Source organism: Serinus canaria, chromosome 2 (genome assembly GCF_022539315.1).
Source record: "Serinus canaria isolate serCan28SL12 chromosome 2, serCan2020, whole genome shotgun sequence".
Classification (NCBI taxonomy): Eukaryota; Metazoa; Chordata; class Aves; order Passeriformes; family Fringillidae; genus Serinus; species Serinus canaria.
Window position 1 is genome coordinate 27,185,118 of NC_066315.1, and position 17,280 is coordinate 27,202,397.

The 17,280-nt window shown below is 35.4% G+C and overlaps 1 protein-coding gene across 4 annotated transcripts in view; it reads left to right on the forward strand.

Annotated features, from left to right (window-relative positions):
- The window catches only part of PHF14 (PHD finger protein 14), a 160,286-nt gene that overhangs the window by 83,560 nt on the left and 59,446 nt on the right, over positions 1–17,280 (forward strand). The window contains exon 17 of one of the 4 annotated variants that reach the window (XM_050970818.1): positions 12,611–13,685. The exons of the other annotated variants lie outside the window; for them this stretch is intronic. Within the exon in view, the coding sequence (XP_050826775.1) occupies positions 12,611–12,623 (13 nt within the window). The 3' untranslated portion in view covers positions 12,624–13,685. Of the gene's footprint in view, positions 1–12,610; positions 13,686–17,280 lie in introns of those variants that run through there. 4 annotated transcript variants of the gene reach the window in all.

A 17,280-nucleotide genomic window follows, 5' to 3' on the forward strand; every position in this document is an offset into this window, starting at 1 on the left:
AAAAAAATCTGGAATTAATTAGAGAAGTCCCTGGTGAATGAGCTAAAAAATGTTTGGGTTTTTTTCCAGGAGCACTTTTTAATGAAAGTTTGGTTCTTCTTTTAGAATTTAAGCTTCAATTCATTTATTTCAAATTCATACTATGATTTCTGTTTCTGTATTAGGAAAATCTAGCCACTCAATTTCATCAAGAAGAATGGATTATGTGTATTCTATACAATGACTGTGTTAAGAAATACTAACTCACAGATAGCAAAGGTAGAAATGGGGAAATGATCAAGCAAAATGTCCATGACTGGAACTTAGCAAAGGTTCCACTCTCTGAAATTTTTTAACTAGCATTGATACAGATGAAAGTTAGCTACACTAACTCTCAGTGTAATAATTGTGGTACCAGACCACATTTTTAGTTTCTTATTTTACAACTTGGAAAAACTTTAATCACTTGGACTCTGAATTAATTCTTCATGTCTCTTCGTGTATCTTTTAGGCTGGTTGTTTTCAGGAAAAATTTTCAAGGTGGGATGTGAGTAAATGTCCTGTCTGCCCAGATGTCCCTCTCCCCATACCTTTAAGAAGAAAAGTGAATTGAAGTCTTTGATCAGTAAATTGTATTTTGGCAAAGACCTCCCTTTCTTTCCCAAGGACAGAGGAGAAATTTATTCATGTCAGTTTGATGAAATCTGAGAAAAGGGAAGCTTTGAAGGAAATTGTGAGAGAAAGTTTCCTCACAACCATCAGAGTCATGGTATGGCAAGTTTTAGATCATTGTTGTTGTGCTTAGAGTGTGCTGTGGGCTGTTTGAGTGTACTTATCCCTGCAGTTGGAGTTGCTACAGGCTTGCAGGGAGCAGAAGTGTGGATTGAGAAGATGTTAAGGACTATCAATGACTGGTAATGCTGCACTAGGTGATAAGAGTAACATGGGGCAGTGAGTGTGGAGAGGTGTGTGACTCCCCTTCTTCTGGGTCATCTTTTGTCATTGATGGAGAGATGTGAGCAGGATGTGCAGCACTCAAGAATCCACAGCAGTCACTTGTGAGGAGTGGCATTTTGCTAGGCTAAGCTTCAGTATGAATATCTCACCCAGTGCTGATGTCTGATGTATCTTTGCTGGGCGGGCAGTCTTTGGTAAGATAAAGATATTTCAGTCTCTGCTGCTCCTTGGACCAGGCTGATCCTTATCTAGCTGAACTGCCATCCTCAGATTCTCCATTGTATTCTCACAGGGTTTAATGTTCATGGGGGTTTTTGTGTTTTTTTTTTCCTCTTGAGTCACTACTCTGTACCATTTCATATCAACAGGCATGTTAAAATTTTTACTCATCTACCAGAGTTTAGCATTTGCACTGTACACTTGTTTCTTCAGTAAAGCTAAGCCAAAATCTTGCAGATGTGCTGTATGAAACAGGGCCTTGGGTTACAGACAGACAAACCTTGGAGCTGTGTTTGTGTGGTACAGCCCAGTATGGAGATCTTGATGGGACTAGGACTAGAGAAGGACCTGAATTTGGATGGTAAATGAAGAAAAAAATAGAATTTAAATAGTGTGCAGAGGCAGCAAAATCCAGACTATTCAAGCTTCAGAACTTGTGCAAAGTTGGACTGATTAGAGAAAGACACTGAAACACAAGAGAACCACATGGATAATAGAGGAGGGAGGATACTGAAATAGTTTAAAGAACCATGGAGGGGTAGTTGTGGATAAAAATCCTATGTGAAAATGAGAAGTTTGCTATGGTCAGGACAAGTCAGTGATGCTGAAATGGGGGGTGGGTGACTGGAAAATGGCATCTTAGTAAATTTTCACTGTTTCATTGTTATAGGCAGCAGAAGATATTTATTATGATTGCAAAGTTATAATCAAAACATTTACAAAAGTAGCAAAGAAGTATTTATTAAAAAAGAAGTAAGAATAGCAAACATTAATGAAACAAACAATGCTAAAGCATAATTAGCATTACTTATGTAGTTACATTTCCAATGTATTTATTTTGTATACTTTAAAACTCTATATTCTGAATGCAGAAAAATGTTGGTATGCCACTTAATTAATTAGTTAATTAATCTGCAATCCTTCATTAAAAAGGTTTTTTTTCTGAAGTTCCATGTTTGTTAGATAATTTCCTTGATGTTACATGGTGTTGTTCATCTATCTAGACCTATTAATTAAAAAACAAAATAGCTGAGTAGTTTGGAATATTTTCATTTTTTATTGTTTTCCTCTGTTCTCCAAAAATGAGCACGAAAGGAGAGATTTCAGAAATTAGTAAAGTCTAGTCACAGATTTAAGCACTTTGTAGTATACTGAAATTGAGTTCTTCAACTTCTTTGTTGCCATCATTTTTACCTTTTGTCTGCCTGTCATTCTAATGGGTTGATAGAGTCACATTCTGTGTTATTTTCTTCTAGAGAGGAAAAAATAGTGAAAAGGAATATAGTAGAACAAAGGCATTTCAGAATGACTATGATCACTAATAAGACAAAATGCTAAATCTACTCTGTAGTTCCAAAGTCATGCAGGATGATAAATAATATTCTTTTATTTCATATTTTTCTCACAAATTAAAGTTTTAAAGATAGAAATTGATATAGATGCATTGTTTGAAATGCATTTAAGCCTCCTTTTGATTGCTTTTAAAAGTTAATTTCTGGCTAGACTAAAGATCTGACATTTTTTAGAGGGAACCAGTGTTACTGATATGATGGAAAGTGCCCAACAACAGCAGTAACAAAACTTTAGGAAAATGGTAAAATTAAATCTCAAATGGAATAATTTGATTGACCTTATGCCCAGCGTATTACAGGGTGAGACATTCCTTCTTCCTACTGGTATCATTTGGTTTAGGTTTGTTACATATAGATTTTACTGCCAAGACATAATATAATAAGAATATGTATTTCCAAACAAATTATTATTTTCCTATCTACAGAGGTAGTTTTATCTCTTGATTCAGTTGAAACAAACTTCATGCTTTATCTAGACTAGGTTATTGGTGGACATGCTGAAAGTAATATTCAAGAATACAGTTGTGTATGTGGTAATGACATTGCAAAAAATCTGCATAATGTTTTACTTAACTTTCATTTTTTTGTCATGATGAAATAGTTTTCTTAAGGGTCCTTTTTTGTATTATTTGAGAAAAATCTTAAGTAAGCATGTTACAAGGGACATCATGGTATTTGATTTCACTGATCTTTTTTAGTTCTTTTGAGAGTGAATTATTTAATACTTAGCACTGAGTTTCACAAACAGAACATCTTATTGGTACACTGTTCCCAAACTTCTGGCATGGTGTTAAATGCTATTAATTAATAGATTTTTATACATAATACAATTTATCTTTGTTGTTGCTTTTAATATGTATGTATTACATCTGAATTTTATTTGCATGCATTCAGCCACGGTATAGACAAACTGTATTATAACAAATGTTATTCTAAATATATTGTCAAAATAGTCCTTTTCAGGAGTGCTGTACAGTGCTTTTTAATCAAGCTTTTAGCTTGATTATGATATTATGCAAATGCATCCATTGTTTATACCTATTGGTTAACTTCTGGCTTCTTTTGAAAAAAAAGCTATTACTAAATTTTGCATGCTTAAGGACTAGTGTGAAAGAAAATCATAATTAATTTTTTTGTGCATTTCAGAAATAGTCCACTTCCACTTAGAGACCTGTTATCTTTCTAGAAAGTTTCAATACTGAAGACTGAAAATTAACTGAAATTATAATGGAATATATGAAATGTTTGCTTTTTAAGTTAAGCTTTTCTACATCTGTCAATCAACTTGAGAAATTTTATGGCCATTAAAAAAAGGTCCAGTGTTAAGGTGCTTATTTTAAAATACAGGTATTTGTATGAACTTTTCAAGTGAATGCACTAAATTTTCCCTGCTTTTGTTTTCTTACTCTCTATTTTGTTTGTAAACACATCTGTGAAATTTTTCCTTAGGCCACTTTATGTGTAAAGGTTTTACTGTGGAGTTGTAAATATAAATAAATAATAGTAGTTTTCTGTGGGGTTTTGGGCTTTTTGTTTGGTTGGTTTTTTTGCTTTGTTTTTGTTTTGGTCGGTTGTTTGTTTTTTTGGATGGCTATCAAAATGCTTTAGATATGCTTCCACTTAGAAAACTTATGTGTATAACCTCTTCTGGCTTTTATTTGGTGAAATGTTTATAGTGTCTAGGTTTCAGTAGAATATGAAATCACCTGTCAGTCTTAAGAAAAGGCCCTTTAATATGACTAATGCCATTGAATTTTAAGATGGCATCAAGGACACAATATTTTACTATTTGTGCACTACAAGATTGATTATAAATCAGTTTCCAATGCCTCTTATAGTGCACTATTGTCTTACATAGAGCCAGATACTATCTGTAAGAGGGCTGTAAAGGAAATTTCTTATCCCTTATAACTGACAGAAATCCACTACTTACCCATGCACTGGGCATCACAGGATTTTATGCAGCATTGTGGCTTCCCATCCTGACCACAGAATTGGCAATGTTTTCTAATACTGGAAAGGAAATCTTTTAGAATAACAAGAACAAATTATCGTAGCTTCTTATTTGTTTGTTCCCACAGAGCTGAGACATAAGTACCCCTGAGCTCACTGCATAATTCTTTGTACTGAAAAGGCACCTGCTGGTGTCCTCTCTAAACTTCCTGAGCTGCAGGTTGTGGCTGTGAGCCCTTGTGGTGAGAGCCCTCCCTCTCTCAACTAAGGAGAGTTTGGTAGCACTGTGAGCCACAAAATCACGGAATCGCAGAATCTGCTGAGTTGGAAGGGACTCTTAAGGATGGTCAAGTCCAATCCCAGCCCTGCAGAGGACCAAGAATCACACCAGGGGCCCGAGAGTATTGTCCACACTTCTTGAATCCTGCCAGGTCCCTGTGCCCAACCACCCTCTGGGTGAAGAATGTTTTTCTGATATGTAACTTAAACCTCCCTTGACAGAACTCCAGGCCATTCCCTTGGGTTTTGTCACTGGTCACCAGGGAGAAGATCAGTGCCTGCCCCTCGTCTTCCCCTCAAGAGGAAGTTGTAACTGCAGTGAGGTCACCCCTCAGTCTCCTCTTCTCCAGGCTGAACAGACCAAGTGACCTCAGACCCTCTGCTTACAGCTTCCCCTGAAGGCTCTTCACCATCTTCCTTGACTTCCTTTGGACACTCTCTAATAGCTTAATGTCTTTCTTATGAATTGTGGCACCCAAAAGTGCCCCCAGCACTCAAGGTGAGTGCAGAGCAGAGTGGGACAATTCCCTCCTTGCCTGGCTGGCAATGCTGTGCCTAATGCAGCAGTTCTCTCCCCCCTGGCTCCTTGGGGTACTTTGTTGCTGGACAGTATCTGGAGCTCAAGCTGTTGCCTTCTGTCGTTTGACTCCAGCTGGCTTTCAACCTATTCAGCCTGCTTTGTTTTCTGATACAGGAATCTGCTGTACCAGACTGATAGAAAAGCCTTATACTGGACACCTTTTGGTGTGTTGCAACCATTGCTCTTCCCTCTTTCACAGAGCATGTCATTGTCATTTCAAATATGAGCAACCCCTCTGCCCTTATTAAATCTTGGCTGAGTGCTCTCAGTTACTTTCATGTATTTGGCAATGGATCCCTTGATCTTTCCCAGTACAAGGGACAAGGCTCACCAACCCATGATTTAAATCTAGGTCCTGCTTAGTATAATTTTTTATTGTGCATGTCTCACCTCTAAGATGGGCTCATCTTTGCATTTTTCAGTTTTCAGAGTCCTGCCTTGGCTGTAATGGTGTTCTTTAGCTCTTACACTGGAGTTGACAGAGATAACAAACATCCATTTCAGAAACCTTGAATAATCCCTGTGGACTGGGATATATCCAAATGGACTAGACCCTTACTTGCTGCTTTCCTGCTGTGGGCTGTCCTTCTCTGTCTCATTACATGGAGATCTGAGGCCAAGTTTTCACTGTGCTTGTTGATGCATTGAGCTCAAAGGCATCACATACATACTCCTTCTGCCTTATTTCTCTGAGCTCTGAGTATATTTTATTTTAAAAATGCCCCTTTCACTGGGCAGCCTTCCCTTTCTGCAAGATTCAACTTCCTGCAAGGTTCAGTCTAGCAGTGCCTTTGACGAGCCAATACTTCCTCTTCCAAAACCATGATACAGCTTTTGGTGGTCTTCCTTATGGGGAAGTGGTAAATTTTTCTGTGATTTTAAATCATAGCAGTGGTAAGAGATTGTACTTACACCTCACTTCGTTTCTAGACTCAATGTTCCAATAAGCCATAAAGTATCACTAGTGCCATTACTGTTTTCAGTCTAATTTATAAATAAAAAAATAAAACTGGATTGTGATTTCTTAATCACAGGAGCAAGTGCAACACAGGTTTTGACCTGGACTGTGATATACAGCATACTGTGATGAAGAGGTTCCCTGAGATCTTGTAGAGACTTTTGAATGTCTCACAGTAGAACTCTTACAGTTTTAAAGTTTCTGGGAGTGGGAGTTTTGAGAGGAAAAAACCCTTTATAAATATCTTGAAAACAAATTTACTTCGAAAAGAAGAAAAAAATGCCCATCTCCTAGCTCTGAATCTGTGTTTTATATTTGTGCTTGGTAGAGCAGCAGAGCAAGAAACCAAAATTCCTACTTTAGCTTGTTTTGTAGCATTGGTGATAGTCATGCTTAGATTTTAACATACTGAAGTCACACAGAAGGTTCTAAATGCTTCACAGATCCCAATAAGCTATTGATAACTGATGGCTAACTTAAAGGCATAGGGCTGTATTTTCACTGAAAACAGTATGAAAACTGTGCAGTCCAGTGACTTTGGTGTTAGCTGTCCAGTGTTGAAACTGAAATAGTGAAGTGAAATTTAGATTTTTCTGACGGAATTCATCCATACCCACTGATAAAGAGGCAGCCCAACAAATTACTTAATCTACTTTTCTGTAAAAATAAACAAAACAAATGTAATAGTATTATATAATAATAACAATTTAAGACTTTCATTTATATACTGAAATGGGAAAAATATCCTTTACACCATTTCTTTTATTTTAAAAGACTCTATTCAGTTTTTTTTTTTTCAAATTAATATTATAATCTAATTTATTTATATGGCTCTGCTAGTTAAAATATTTCTCAAAGTACGGTCTATAAATAGTAAGCAAGTTCTGCATTTGCAGGAAGTTTAGATTTTTATTTTCAATAAAATATTTGATTTGTAAGATTAATGGGATGCTGGTATATTTATACAGTACCTAATGAGGGGTGCACAGTTCTCACATTAACAGAAACAGTTACAGTGAGTGACAGTACTCATAATACAAAGCTGTGCAATATATAAAATATACATATTTTTATTGAGTTTATGCTTTTGAGTTTACTTATAGATGAAGTCATAATTACTTACTGTTTTTGGAACACATAATTTTCCAGAGAAGATACTCTGTATCAATTACTGTCAATGGAACTGAAGCCCTGGGGTCAGGCAAGCAAAGTGAGTGGTGTTGAGGGTCAGTTGTGTTTTCTCTGTAAGTGTTTCTGTAGGCATGTCTGGTGTGCAGTCTATTGCTGCTGCTATAGACACCTGAAAGCTCTTAACTCTGGAACTATATAGATTAGACATAAAAAGTGAAACTGAGCAGAACTATCATCTCCTGTGAGACAAGAAGTTGGGAAGGCAGTGAAGGACTGGCAGCTGATCTTTAACTCCATTTTTGTTGCTCATTAAATTATCAGAGGAAAGCTCACATTTATGTCTAATTCAGCAAATCATATTTTATTAGTCAAGGATGTTTTGTGTGCACAGACAGCATAAGACTAAAGCTGGGTGAATAAAAGGCAACTTAGTTGACCTGTCAGCTACACACTGCTGGCAACATCTAGTGCCACATCCCGATTCAGTTTCATTAGCATATAATGATGATTACAATATTTATCAATACTCAAAGCTTTGTAACTCCCTATATATGGCTTTCCCCCCCCACGTTTTATGCAGTTTAAAATTAACTCAGATTTTGAGGTTCCTAATGATACACTTATTTTCTGTTAAAACTGTGGCAAACTGTACTTGATTTCATATATAACGCAACCAATTATTAATTATTATGCTTATTGCATACCAAGCAGGTGTTTTTTCTTTTGAATGTAAGTACTTGACTGAAAATAAGTGCGGTCTAATACAGTGTAGATTACATGATATTGTGCCGTTGGGATTGTGTTATACAAACCCTAACTCAATATTTTCAGTTCACAATAATAATGATGATAAACATAATGCTATAGGATCTGTTTTTCTACTTACATAACACATATGCTGGCAGTCACAAGACTCAGTTGAATTAATGGGTTGGCATTCAGTTGAATATATTTTTTTTTGCAGTGAGTACAGAGATTAAACTCGAAAATGGGCTCCTCATGCTCATTCAAAATAATAGCAGGAGGAAGGAAGAGTTTCGCTTTAAGTGGAAAGGGATAGTCGCTCCTTGCAGTTTAAGCACTGAATCAGATAGAGACAGCTGCAGAGGCAAGATATGCATTGCAAAAACAGATCAATTGGAATCTGTCCCATCCAAATGAAATTACATCACTCAATAACCTTCCTTTCAAGCCATTGAAGTCTTCTGGCCCAGATTTCTTTTGTCAAGTCACTGAGTTTTGCCAATGATTAAAGTATCTTGAAATTGCTTCGATAACATCAGGGACCTTGTTGTGACAAGGTCTGTAAATGCAGTCATTTAAAAGAGAAAGCTGGGTTTCATGTAGAGTATTGAGCGTATTGACTGTGTATTTTTCATGGGCTCTCAGAAGCTTGTATTCATAAAGACAGTACAGAATGAAGGAAAATGACATATCCTATACAAAAGATTAAATAAAATATTGGTATCATATATGTGAAATGGTTTCAGTTTTACTCTGAAGTAGTTTGAAAATGTGTTCTTGTTTTGAAGTGGGGGTAGAAGTACTTGGAGAACAGAATTCTGTCAGTCAAGACAGTTAACATGTATATACAGTGACCAGCACTAAATGTTGTTATTTATGTTACCATAAATACTAAGTTACTAAGGCAAAGCAGGGCTGTTCTGTTCCATTGGTACCTCAGATGCTGTGGTCTTTTGTCCAGCAGATAACTTTTTTACAGGTAATCAGTGTGTGTATATTAGCAGATAAAGATCTGTAACTGTTCAGGAAGCTTTTATTAATACTTATAACTTGATCAATACTTAGAAAATTGAAGTAATTAGTAATGTCTAGAGTTATTGCTCATCATTGTTTTCGGGGTCTGATTTGGGGTATTTTTCCCCTCTAAAGAGCTCAGTCATCCACCTAATAGAGTTGCTGGGTACAGATTAATTTCTGAGATTAGATAGCCTGAATTTTAAAAATGCATATTACTCATCATCTTTGCCTTGTGAAAGTTATTCTCAAATACCCCGAATTCCTCTTCAGTCTTAGCAGACTTAACCTGGTGGGAGAGTCGTAATTTTTCAGAGTTGCTACAGTACACTATAGCAGCTTCTTGCCTTCAGACCCTTGAAGATAAACTGATTTTACATTGTAGTTGAAAATGTATTTGTATGTGTGCCCAGTTAGCAGCCAGAAACATTGCCCTTACAGTAACCATTTAACCTGATGAAGGCAAATATTAAAATGGCTAAAAAAGAACCAGGATCAAAACTGCTGACATGAGCATTAAGTTTGTCTGCAATTTGCAATTTTCTTTGTCTATTACATAACTGCAGAGTACAAAGTGTTGAAATAACTTGTGGGGTTTCTTGTCCTATAGTCTTTTGAAAAGGAAGTCTGCACATAGATCTTAGACACCTTCCCGTTACTTAACATTTACTTAAGCGACAAAACAGATGGCATATGTGGTTAGGGAGGAGGGAGATTGGTGTGTTTCTTCTCTTTGTACCAAAATTTGAAGGAAAGTGCTTTTATAATTACTTTTTGTCCTGGATTGAAGGAGAGCTGGGAGAGAACAACTCTTCTAAAGGACCAAATATGCAATTGAAAAACCTTCCTGTTCAAAGCATCTATTATGGCATTATGTGTGATGCTTTTTTTTTCTTAATATTTGTTGCATCCACTGGTAAGAGAGGAAGGCTGTTCAGTTTTGCTCACCATCCTTATTTCAGATTTTTGTGCTCACTAAATCCTTTTTCTAAGTTAGGCTGTAAATACAAGTTCAGCTAGTGCAGACAGCTCTGGGTACTTCAGTCAGTAGAAATTTGAATGGATGTACAGGAATGGGAGCAGTTCTTTGTTGAGGAAGGGCAGGCAGATGGTGTGTAGGCACGGAAGAAAAGCAGAAGGAGAGACTAGAGCAGGAGAAATGTCATCAGTGTGAGTGGTCTCAGGGCAATATTCAGTTATCAGATGAGTTTGCTGTTGTATTACAATAATACAATTAGCTACAATAATTACAAGCTATTGTATTTATACATTCATATTCTTTTGTCTTTTACCAATATTTCACTTACTAGAACAAAAAAAAAATCTTTCACTTGTTTAAATAAAGCAAGTAATGATTCCTTAATAATACTTCAAACATGAGAGGGGTTAAGAGAAACCTAGAAAGTGTAAAATAAATGATGTCAACTTAAATTTTTAATAGAGTAGAAATGGAAAAATTATCCAACTTTTTAAAAATTAATTTCCCTTTAATATATGAGTAATTATTCTAATATCCTTTTAAATTTCTTGATATGTTGTTACCAATAAAAATGTAATAGGAATAACTAGTGCAGGTGTAGGTTACTTACACTTCATACTTGATGTCTGTGTTTTTACAGTCTTACCTGAAGTGCTACAAAATATTAGGACCTTTTTTCAGTAGTTACAGGTTTCCTCTGAGATTCTTGTTTGTACTTAATTACTTTTATTTGTGAGCTTATTAAAAAGTAACTGATTCTTTTATTGGTTCAGCTTGAAGCTGGTTTTTCATGTAGAAACATGTTTACGTGGATAAAAATTTTATATAAAAATAATTTATAAATAGAAATTTATATGTAAGTACAGTCATATGTAGACATACATACATGCATATATGTGTGTATACACGTACTCACATACACATTTACTCATTTTGGAAACCAAAATAAAACCCCTAGAATTTGAAGTGTGGATTGCTGTATTCCTGCCTAAACCTTACTAGCCCAGATGGGACAGCCTGTCACATGCAGATGACCTGACTGAAATGGTGCAGTTGCAGCTACTGACATTGCTGTGAGAGGGTAGAGGTGGCACAGAGACCTTCAGCTTAACTTGATTTTTTCTGATGCTACCCTTTAAGCTTCTGCATTTCAGTGTGCGCCCATGTCAGCCTCACCCACTGCGGCTGTCAGAACAAAACTAGTTGCACTCAGTAAGGGAAGGAGATTGTTATGAGATGACTGTGAAGAGTATTTCTGTCTTGCAGCTAAGCTTTTCTTCAGTTTTCTTTCAAGTTCAAAATTGCACTGTAGATTGCAGTTCAAGACACTCAATTTAAAATTTCAGTTATGTCTCAAGTAAGAGATGAAGTGAGAATTGGGAGTGGATTTTCATATGGTACTTCTTGCTGTCCCTCTAATTCTTAGACTCAAAATCTTTATACTCAAAACTTAAATTCAGTTGCAAAGATTTTTTGTTTGAACATGTGGCAACAAGATGGCTCCTGTTATCAGACTGTTATATTTTATCAAAGTATGATAGCAGTTTCTTTTTTAGTTATAATTCTACCTAAATACGTTTCAAATCAAAAAAACCACCAAAACCAGCCAACAAACCACCAAATGTAGTGATGGAGACTTATCAGTCTTTCATTCAAAATGTATCTGCTCAGCTTAAAGACAACATAGATGTTTTCCTAATTAAAATCTCACAGTGCTCTAAGATACATTCATTTGCTGTATGACAAGTACTTTAAAGAGTTTAAATTTATAGATTCAGTGCTTTAAAATTGTATTGATTTTTTTAAAAAGTGATCTTGAAAAGTATGTATGTCATGAGTGTCAAAAGACAGGAGGTATGAGTAGGAAAAGAAAAAGTTGTGAAGGCTTTGGAATTACTGGCTCAAAGACATTTTTTAAGAAGTGACTAAAGCCTTTTATGCACTGAATTATTACAATGCATTTTGAAAGAAACCCTCCCTTACTTCGTCCTTCTGAAATCCTAAGACTTGTTTTCTTTCAAATGCTATTCTGTAAAACAAGCATTTTTAAACATTATTACATAGTACCCATGTTTGTGCTTGTAGTCAGTCTCATAGCTGCATTTCTGTGGGTTGCAAATCTGAGTAAAATGCTAGCTTCACATTCTAGCCTACTTGTATTAAATTGTTGCTTTCATGATTAAAAAAAAAGAAAATTATCTTCTCTGTCTTGTGGTGGACTGCCTTTGTTCTTTGAGCTGTATTGAGAAAAAGTTTATAAAGAGTTATAAGGATGCTATACTAAACTCAGTTTAATCTTTTGACACTTAGAGACTCTTGAAAATTTGGTGTGGGTGTCTAAGTATTTGGATCTGAGCATACACATTGCTTAAATTTAGTGTGATGTTAAAATGTTTCATAAGACAGAGGAGAGCTGCTATGATCTTTCAATGTTAATATTTTTTTCTTATCACTTTACTGTGTAGATACCCTTCATGAGACACAACTCTGCCACAACTCATCCTCGGAGGCAATCGTGGAAACCTTTTATAATAGGATTTTTAAATGTGGATAAAGCTCTCAATAGAATACCTAAAGTAAAGGAGAACAGCTACCTTGTCTCAACTATAAGCTTATTATGACAAAACATTGAGTTTGCTTGTCAGGCTTGGATAGAATGTAATTGATTGGTTTGTTATTTGGACTGACAAGGTAGTTAATTTGCCTGCATTTTTTTGCACTATTCAGGAACATTCTGTACGTGCATCGTTGAAAAATCCCGGATAAATGTCTTGTCAGGATTGTCCTATTAAGTAATGTCTCTTTCCCCTGTGCTTCGTTGGCAAATGATGTTATACAATGCTTGGATTCATTGAAGAGTGACAGAAGCCTGTGGGACTTAAATACTGTGTGTTCCTCTATGGTGATACTGAAAGAAATAAGCAACGGTTTGCCATCTGCCTGCCACTCTACTTATATACAGTTTAATAAGGACATTTCTATATAGAACACTGTGTTGTACATAGACCTTACTGTAAAAAGGATTGTTTCCTAAAAAAAAAAATAAATGTTCAGTGATAATAAGACCTGTAAAACACTTGAGACTTACTATTCTGAAGGAATAGATTTGCCATGGAAAAATTGATTTTATGCTTATTAGTATGAACTAATTGTTTCTGACTCCAGACACTTGAGAGAAGAGAACTATACCTATACTTCTTTCTGAAAAAAAAAATTAAGATTAAGAAAAAATTGAGTATGTGCAGGCATTTTTTCCTTTTGGCCTACTTCTCTGGCAGTGTTCAGGACAAGCTTATCTCCTCCCAATACAAACATGAAATTGTTTTGTAAGTTGGGGAAGGAATGAAGAATTGATCACACAGCGTGACAGCTAAGATCTTCGTCTCCGTCCGTATTTATCCTGGTAGATGCACACATAGTATTTTGATCTTCAAATGGTGCAGATCCAGTTCTTAAATCTACAGTATCAGAGTGTTGACATCTTCATCGTTTTCATCTTGAACTTGCTCGGAAAAATTCTGCTCAAATGCAATCACACTTGTAACTTTATGACCTATAATCTTTGAATTTCTTGAGATATGGTGGGTTTTGTCATCTATCAAGGCACGTTTCCATTTGAAAGTATTTTTTAAACTTAAAAAAAAATTAAATGCTGTAATAAGTAATAGGAGAATATCCAAATTTATGTGTACTTATCTACGAGTCTTATCTTACCAGGGCATTTCATGTTTGAATATTATATTAAATAAAGGTACCCTGATGTCTAACACGTCGTTTCATTTTAAAAAGGGGGTGGGAGAATCTCAGAGTAAAGATTTTTGTTGGAACTATCAGAAATGTTTATTCTGTTTTGGCAAACACATACAAAGACACCTTTAAAATAAAGAGATTTGCACTAGTAAGTAGATGCTAATGCAGGAATTTGATCTTTGAGGATTCGTGAATCCTTTCTAGGAAGAAAAGACCCAAATTTATTGACCACTTGTGCAGTATTCTGAAAGTAAAAGGTTGTGTCCAAGTGCTGTGTAAGTAGGGGAGAAAAAAATATTTGTCCATATATCATGCTGAGTTTATGAAAAGAAAAAGTAATGGTTACTGTGATTTATGATTGTTTATAAAACAAAAACAGTCTAGGTATTGTGGATAGGAGAGAGTGATAAATGTGGCTTATCTTGGCTTTATTTAGTAGGACTTTCAAAATACTTCTGTGTGTGACATTCCGTTAAATAAGTTAGAGATTCTTTTAATTAAAATATGTAGCTGATTAGGAAAGAAAACCAGCTACCATGGACTCACTGTCAAATGATACTCGGCTCACTGGGCTCCAGTCAAGTTCTCCTGGATTCAGTATTACAATATTTTTTAAGTTTTGCTTTAGCATATTGGGTACTGCAATAAAGGGCTTGGTTACATTTGCAGGTGATGACAGTAAGAAGTGAGGAAGTACAGTGTTCGAATTTAAAAGAAAATTTTAAGGAAGTATTCAGAAAAGCATGCAGTGCAGAAAGGAAAAGGCAGATCACTGTTGACTGGGTGATTATGATATCAGGAGTGACTTCAGAAAAAAAATATCGTGGGGGATTCTGGATCACAGATCACAGAACATTGATCAAACTGATTAAACCTGATACATACAGAGAGGGGTGTTGCATTTAGCACATTGAGGTACTCCTGAATATTCAGAAGACCAATATCTCACCCTTTGAAAAGTCTCAGCTAGCATCCTGTCCACTTTGATAAAAAACAGAGAAGGTCCAAAGCAAACTGAACTGGATGATAAAAAGACCACAGGAGACATGAACAAAAATAGCTTAAAATAGTAATATTTCTTTAATTTAGTGAAGGTGGGAAATCTGTTAAAAAAGCCTAAATTAATATGAAAATTATAAAGAAGGAAGTTGCTACAAAGAAGGGAAGAAAATGCTCTTCAAAGTTGATCAGACCACAAATAAGCTACATTGTATTAAGATGATTTAGCCAATAGAAAGGTTTTTTCTAATAAGAAGAATACTTGTACTAGAGGTGCTTGTTAGGTAACTTCTGTAATCTCTGCTATTGGAGGATTTTAAGGACGGACTAATGCGTGTTAAATACTGTTTCAAGTATTGTTGATATTTTCCTGGGCATGCTTGAAAACCTAATTTGAATTCTTGCTGTATTTTTTATGTTTTCCCCAGTACAGCTTCCTTGTAGAATTTTGTTCTGTCTCTCTCTCCCCCTTTCCCTCTCTCTCTCTCTGTTCTCCATATCATTAGGTTGAAAGCCAAATGTTAACACTTTATGTTTCACCTTTTGAAAGATGTTTGATGGCAATAATCAAAACTATAATGGACTTTTCTAGTAGTTCATAAACAGTACCCCATTCAGTAGAGTTAATAGTCTGAACACCTGAGAGTGGCAGTGTAGATGCAATCATGTGTTACTAGGATATAACAAATGCAGCATTTGGTAATAGCTTCTTAAATTTTATACTTTTTATTTTGTCAAAGGACTTTTTCAATATCTGTAATTGGTGTAGCACTCCTTTAATGGGTTGTCTATTACTGAATAATTGTCTTCACAGAAATTCTTACTTTATACCTTAAAATGCTGTAAATAGAAGTTCTGTACAGTAACTGTATATTAACAAAAGCAAACACATCTGAAGGAGTGTTCATAACATTCTATTCCACTTGTATATGTGGGCCATTAATGAATTTTGCAAACTAATTCCACAAAGCCATGTGTTCTGTGGTTTTGCAGTACTGAGAGAAAGTTAATTTCTTGCTGAAAGAAAGCTGTTCACATACAGGTATAGTAAATAAAGTTTCTTTTCAGCATATTTAGAATTCATTTTGTATATGGAAACTTAAGTTTCATAAACCAAATTATTTGTAGACCGTTCAGAAAAAATCTTGGTTACATAAGAATGACTTACAATGATAGCCCTTTCTGATTCTTCCTTACCCATGAATAATCAGTGCTAGGTTTTTTTGGATATAAGGGGGGTTTAATTTAGTATTAAAATAATAATTTTAATCAGTTAGGTGGCAATTTTGGGTTTAGCATAATAAATTTAGCTGCACAGATGTCTGCCTAGATTAATGCTTACTTTTTTTTGCTGTTTTGTGGTATAATTGATTAATGCTATTTGTTTTTATTAATGTCTTTGGGAATGGACAGGAATTTAAGTAAACAGGAGATCAGACCACTTCCCATATCCTAAAGCACTTTGATACCTTATCATGAAACTACTCCTAGTTGAAGATCAGTAAGCTCATCATGCTCTGTCAGGCTGTTTGTCCATGGTCTTCATCAGCAGTAGGTAGATTAAAAAAACCATTCCTCCTCTGGTATAATCTCTCACCTTTCAGCAATAGACATGGCCTCTCTCTTCCAGCATAATAGAAGAGTGATAGTCTACTCTGTCATCTCCCATTATAAACTATGTAAATAAGAGATCTCCTTTTGTGTACTTGCATTGTACCTGGCATAATGAAAATTAGAAAGTGACTTTATTACTTAATGTAACACTATAGCATTATCCTTCCCAGAGAAGAGTATTTAATTTATCTAAATCAAAATTGTGAAAATTGTGAAAATATTAGAATCCAGAAAGGTGTAGGTTGCAGAAGTCTCTGAAGGACATCTGTTACAGCCACCCACTCAATGCATGCCTGACTGCAAAGTTAGATCTAACTTTGAAATTGGGTGAAGTTCCTTACAGTTTAATGTGGGTGAACTTTTAGCATCTGTGGAGATAGAGAGCCTTTCAGGATAACAAGTACCTGTGTACCTGTATGAAGTGATATACTTGGGCTACATCCTGGTCTTCTAATCAACCATTTATGCAAATACAGTCACATAAGAATTTTAGGGCAGAAATGTGTCACAATTCTGGTGGTAAAGTCACCTAAAGCTTGACTGGCCTTTGTGAGAAGACTTCTTAAAACTGTTCTGTGGAACAGAAACTGCAAGATGACCACTGACTTTTACTTGTTAGGCCATTTATAGGCAAGGGGAAAAGTGTAGCAATCTGGAAGAGGAGAAACAACTTTTTCTGTTTTATACCTATAGAGTATTATTATTTGGTCAGTTTTTTGTCTAAAAACAAAGGAATAGATACAAATCTAGGTCTTATATTTCAGAGTCTAAA